General features: G+C 44.2%; 1 protein-coding gene across 4 annotated transcripts in view; it reads right to left on the reverse strand.

The window, feature by feature from the left end:
• The window catches only part of KIAA0556 (KIAA0556 ortholog), a 55,387-nt gene extending 49,901 nt beyond the window's left edge, over positions 1–5,486 (reverse strand). Inside the window, exons 1-4 of one of the 4 annotated variants that reach the window (XM_026049045.1) lie at positions 5,416–5,486; positions 4,897–4,973; positions 2,546–2,715; positions 1,713–1,795 (exon numbers count right to left, since the gene is read on the reverse strand). In XM_026049045.1, the coding sequence (XP_025904830.1) occupies positions 1,713–1,795; positions 2,546–2,715; positions 4,897–4,958 (315 nt within the window). In that variant the 5' untranslated portion in view covers positions 4,959–4,973; positions 5,416–5,486. Of the gene's footprint in view, positions 1–1,712; positions 1,796–2,545; positions 2,716–3,742; positions 3,844–4,896; positions 4,974–5,415 lie in introns of those variants that run through there. The other 3 variants (XM_026049043.1, XM_026049042.1, XM_026049041.1) reach the window with 3 other exon arrangements.
• Positions 5,487–6,000: the final 514 nt, after the last annotated feature.

Raw genomic sequence — 6,000 nt, forward strand, 5'->3', positions numbered from 1 at the left:
TTCATACACTCCTCTGTCATTTTGTAACTATCAGAAACAGAGCTGTCCAGAGCAGAGATGTTAAGGCAACTTGGTAGTAGAAGGTGTTCTGCTAATAAATCTACCTCCTGGCCTTGTAGCACACCTTAGCGTAGCCTGGAATTCAGTTAGTTTCAAATATAAATTGCCAAGTTGTTTAGCTACCCAAAGAAAAGCTATTATTTTCAGGGGCAATCCAGGACACTTAGAACAGAAGCCCCACAGGAACAGTAACATGTTGCACATTATCATAACAATAGTCTAGTCTATTTAGGYAGGTAAATTTAGGTAGACAAATTTCTCTAGCTATGGATGAAATGAGTCTTCTGCAAGTGAACTACTAAGTTCAGCCTACTACCAAGTATCATTCTGAATCTAATCTGTGAAATGGAAGGTTTGAAGCTCTAGATGGAAGAAAGCATGCAGAAACAGCAAAGCATTCTGTAACTCTTCTCTATAACTTAGACATTCCGAGAAGAATGTAGGTCTTGCACCACACTGAGCACTTCCCTGCACCAATATTACCACTCACAAATACTGCATGAAAGCTACATTTAAAGAATAAACACAAACCACAAACAAGAAAAATGCAACCTGCTGTCTAGCACCATCTGCAGCTTACTCAGTGGTTGCACATTTCCTTAGCTAAATAGTCCTAGCCTTACATCAAGCTACTATAAATCTACTATACCCWCATCCAATTGGGCTCAAAATTTTGAAGCAGGACAGGTGCCTATGGMTGCCTAACTTATCAGTGCAGTAAGAGATGAGATTTCTTCTTTGTTTGGCTCTCGTAATTAAAGTGACACAGCTATGACTAGCAAACAAGGTGTGACAGACTGGTCTGTAAGAAGAAACGTATTGAGAGAAACAACAGTCTGGAAAATTAATTCAATAAGTAGCAACGCTTAAAAATAAAGTAAAACAGTCTGAACTTGTATTTGTAATGTTCACTGAAAGAAAACCTGTAYAAGATGAACCCTTGATCTTCAGTCACCCGAGCAGAGACTGGCCATTCAGCCACGATGATTGCTAATCAAGCAGGGTAATTGCTTGGGTGACAGATGTCCTAGCTGTTCAAAATACATACTTGCTCTGTTAAATGAATCATCTTCCTTGACTTAGATCAGATCCTGCCTTAAGCCAAAAGAAAATATGACAGATTTCCCCACTGATCCAAGAACTATGAAGCCAGCTGCCTCAAATTTCTTAGAGGCAGAGAATTATTATTATTTTTTACTAATTGCATGCATTTTCCTCCACTCTGATAAACAGTAATCTTGCACYAACTGCAACCAAAGTTATGCAAATCACACCTATATGTCCCCTTAACAGTATTGCAGGGTAGAGAACTACAGTGAGAAGCAGGAATGAAGTTTTCCAGAAGTTAAGCACYGTAGCACAGAGGCAACTATTATGCTGCAGAACTGGGAGCCAGTCAATCACTTCAAGGCTACAGAAGTTTCTGTAATGGATGCCTCTGAACCTGGACCTTCTCAAGGAGATTTTCTTCCTCTTTGGACTTCAAAGCAGACCAAAAAAAGRGGGTTAAGGTATTTATTTATTCTGCCAGCCAGTATCCAAGACAGATAACACCAGATCTCCATGAGAAATCACCCTAGGGTGTGTGAACTGATTGTTATTTAGCAGTTGTAGCCATCTTCTCACAAAACTGTTTCCAGCCTAAGCCCTACCTGGCGCCATCCCTTGCGCTTTGTTTGGCTTGGTGCAGTCTGTCCGCTCCATCCTCGCAACTSCCCCTCTTCTAGCTGGGCTGCTGTTCCGGAGTTTCAAGACAAGAATTAAGACAGAAAAAAGAAATAGAATATTTGGAAAAAAACAAGTCACTAGCACCACATTTTATAACTTCATAAAAGGAAAAATATTCCTTATATTACACTGCTCTCTACTGTGAGAGACAGACTTAACTAGAAATAAGACTCACATTTTAAATAAGAACAGTTAAATATCAGAACAATATACAAGAGAAAAAGGTAGATTTTTCCCTATTTCAAATATTTAAGTGAGGTTTATGTATCTTTCAGAGGGCTATTATAGTTTAAACACAAGTTATGAGCCTAATGCAGCCGCTATTGAATATAATTTGATTACTATCTGAACTCTACAGGAGACCAGATGAGATACCACAGTTGACCTCCATCTGTATAAAACCTCTCAATAGCGYTATGACCAAAATAAAGCTACATAATTATTTTGTACTAGCAACATATACATGTTTTCAATCTTCCAGCTCCAGGTATATTGGTTTAAGAAGAGAATGTAAACTTCAGAATTAGGGCTCAACTGAGCAATAAACAGCATGTCACAGAGCCTACCTGTCACACACAAGCCACTTAAGCTCTGTGACAAAGGCGTCCCACGGAGCTTTATTCCACCAGCCTCAGCTGCTGCTCTCTCACTACTGCAGCCTGACTCACTAGCCTCATCAACCAGATTACAGCTCTGCTGAGAAAATGTTTAAAACACATCTAGACTACAATCACTGCAAAACTCTCATGACACTCACCATTGGTCCTGGCAGTCCTTGCTTCAGTTTTAAGATAGCCTCGCGAGTTGGATTTCTTATGATAATGTCTCAGCTCTGAATTAGCTCCATTAAGATAGAGACAAAATCCTTGCTCTAACTGCTCCAGTCTGATTTGTATGGGATCTTTTCTTTTTAATTGTCTCAGTATCCTAGCACAGAATGGATAATAACATTTGTATTGTTTATACAGGGGGCTATATTAGCAGTTATTACACAAGCACAACACCATAAAGCAGAAAAACGTTTCAAGTTTCAGAATACAGTTTCCAGGACGTGTTGTTTGGTTTAGACCATTCTAATGTGCCACACAGTATCAGTGCTTAAATTTGACCAAGCCTTTCCTATCTGTAAAGACTGTTTCTATGCTCCTAATTTCACTTTTTTTTTTTTCCTCCACCTTAAAAATTATTAAACTTTCTGAGAACTAWCCAGAGTAATAATAAAAATGGTTGAGATTCCCAAGAATAATTGTAAAAGAAAAGCATTGCTATTTGTGTTTGGAAACTCATGGGGGGAAAAAAAAAATCTCAATCACTAGTAATATTAGAAATAACAGGAAAAATCCAGTAAAAAAGACAAATAAAGATTTTTTGAACAGTGCAGAAGTGCTACTGTTCCCTGGAGCAGGACTCCTCATCATCACAGGTGTGTCTTAATTTAGTTGCACTAATTGTGCAACTCGGGCTGCACAGAAGGAACTTTTGGTTCGTTGTAGCCTTCCACACTCCCACTCCAGGCTCCCAGGATCCCACACGGGATCCCTCCAGGATCCCACACTGCAGCAGTCACTTTAAACTCTTCCACTACTTCCACTCTAGGCTGCCTCCAAGCATAGGCTTCACTTTGGATAGTTGAGCACTACCAGTCACTGGCTGCTGACCAAAGTTTCCCTTCCAGGCCACATACTCCATCTTAGTTAATCAGAGAGAGACCACCAGCCCCCTCCCCGGCTCCATCGGGCAGCCTGGGCTCTGCTGAGCACACCGGGCAGACCCTGACACAGCAACGCCCACTCCCAGCCTGAAACAGCGACTGCAGCCCCAGGCTCCTGACAATGGATATGGCCAAGGCTACAGGCCGCCACTGGAATCAGGCAGCATCCCCTTCCCACCCCACAACAGCTTCCAGGTCTGCTCAGCTGCTGCATTTCCCTGTTTCACCCTTGGTTTCACCCACCTCTCTCCCTGCACGCAGGGGCTTGTGCTACTTGTGCTGCACAACAGAAACTCCCAGACCACCAGTACCAGAGTCATCCAGGCTTCTTCCACAGTCTCCCACACCTTCCAGTTACTCCTGTCCCAGGCCACACCAGGTCCAGCTGCCTCTTCCACCAAGTGCTTTCACTGGCAAAGCAGTCCCCCCACCCACTGGGCTTTTTAAACTCAGTTTAAGATTACTAACAATTAACACCTGCTTCTAATCACCAATTTGAGCACTGGGGGAACACACTTCACACTTTCCCTCCCTTTTCTCCAGGCTCAGCCCAGTACTCTCCCTGTTTCAGCTGTTCTTGTTTTTGCCACAAGTGCCACTCATTTGGTCCTAATTTGTGAGGTGAGGGGCAGCCCAAGGGGTTTGGGTCTTGTGGGTAACAATTTGACTGCACCTTCTTGCTTCTCCTTTTTGGGGCTTTTGACCAAAATCGTTGTTTGCTTCAGGATTTGACAGAGGGAAAAAMAAACAAACAAACAAACAAAAAGTTTGTTCCAGGGTTTGATAGAAAAYGTTGCTCCTTGTGGTACAGGAGGWCATGCGAAGAAGCTCTGCAGACCTTTCTGAATTAATCTATGAAACCTTACCAAAAATACAATACTTCCTCGGTAGGACAGATGGTACAAACACATAAAGAAGTCAGTAAAACCTAATCCAAAGATTGCAAGAGCAACCTAGCTGTCATTATCTCCAGTCTTAGAAGAACTTGAGCAGGGAAAGCTCTTGGATGCAGTTTTCTGTATTTCTGAAAGCAGAAATCCTTACCTTGATATTCTCACTCACTGAGGTGCTACTTATGTCTCACCCCAGAACCTCATGCTCTATAAACAAAAGCCTTCTGAATAAATAATGGGAACAACTAATTTTCTCTATATTTTATAACACACTGAAGAAATACTGGCAATTTTAATAAAACTTTAGCTTGTACCTTAGCAAATATACAAAAGTAAAGAAACTCACCTGATTGTTGTAAGACCAATCAAACCAGACTTTGCATCACAACCAAGTTGTTAAGCTAATAAGTGGCAACAGCTGATATTAGTTAGCAACAGCTGACTATAAAGCACAGCACACATCAGATATTACCCACWCAGTTTAATAGGAGTTCTGAATCTTACCGGTTTCTCTGCTGAAGGGTTATTAAATATTCATCATGTTTTTCATCAAAATCAGTCACCATATCCTTCACATAAAGCTGAAACAAGAGAATATAATTAGCATGCTTAAGCAGAGAAATTATTTACTAAAGAACAGTAGTGTGCTTCCACCAAGTAAGGAATAATACTGGAAAGAGCAAACCCTTCAAGAGTGTTAAGGAGGGCAATGAACAGTTATCTTGAAGAATAGACAAAAKAGGGATTTTTGGAGAACCCTTCACAGTTCAACAGAAAATGGAGGCTCAGACCATGAGGAATTTGTACTCCAAGCCCTAACAAGCAATGTAGTTCTGGGGCACATCTTGGAAAGCCCAGTGAGGTGCTAAAGCACTAACGTACTTCCAGAGAACATAATTTCAAAGCAGAGGCTGTGTGCAAAGTCAAACCCCAGGAGGATTTTCCGGAGCTACTGCTCCTGTGGGGTCAGCTCAGTCACCTCAGAGCTCACAGAGGACTGAGGCATTTAGTTAAGGAATTTACCTTGCTTGCCTTGGAGGAAATGCGCGCTCTTTCCAGCAATCCCCACTGAGTATTCGCAAGCTGTTGCTGAAAGCTGTGRTTAACTAGGCCCCATGTTATGAGGGAAAGAGTTCAAGCTCGTCCCAAAACAGTTTGGTAGTAAAAACAAATAATTAGACGCTACTATCAGTTGCGCGGCGTCTCTCCCCAAGTGCCCCCCGGTCTCTTCTTGCTCCCCGCAAGGCAGCGCCGGGGCCGAACTCGCGGGCTCCCCGGGCAGACCCGGGCCCTGGGCCGCCCGAGGGCTCGCGGGCCCTGCCGGCTGCCGCCTGTCCCGCCGGGCAGGGGCCGCACGGGCCGGGCGGCGCCGAGCGGGGCACGGGCCGGGCCGCGCTGTTTGCGCGTTCCCTTGGTTACCGTCGCAGCGGCGCTGTCACGTCCGGCGCGCCCGGAAGCGGCGCCGCCATGGAGGCTCTGTGGGCGCTGCTGGACGAGGTGGCCCTCGAGGGCCTGGACGGCGTGACGCCGGGCGCGCTGTGGCAGCGCCTGGGCGCCCGCGCGCCGCCCTTCCCGCTGCCGCTGGAGCCGGCCACGCGGCAGCTCCTG

Source organism: Nothoprocta perdicaria, unplaced genomic scaffold (assembly GCF_003342845.1).
Source record: "Nothoprocta perdicaria isolate Ctin4 unplaced genomic scaffold, notPer1 scaffold_59, whole genome shotgun sequence".
Lineage (NCBI taxonomy): Eukaryota > Metazoa > Chordata > Aves > Tinamiformes > Tinamidae > Nothoprocta > Nothoprocta perdicaria.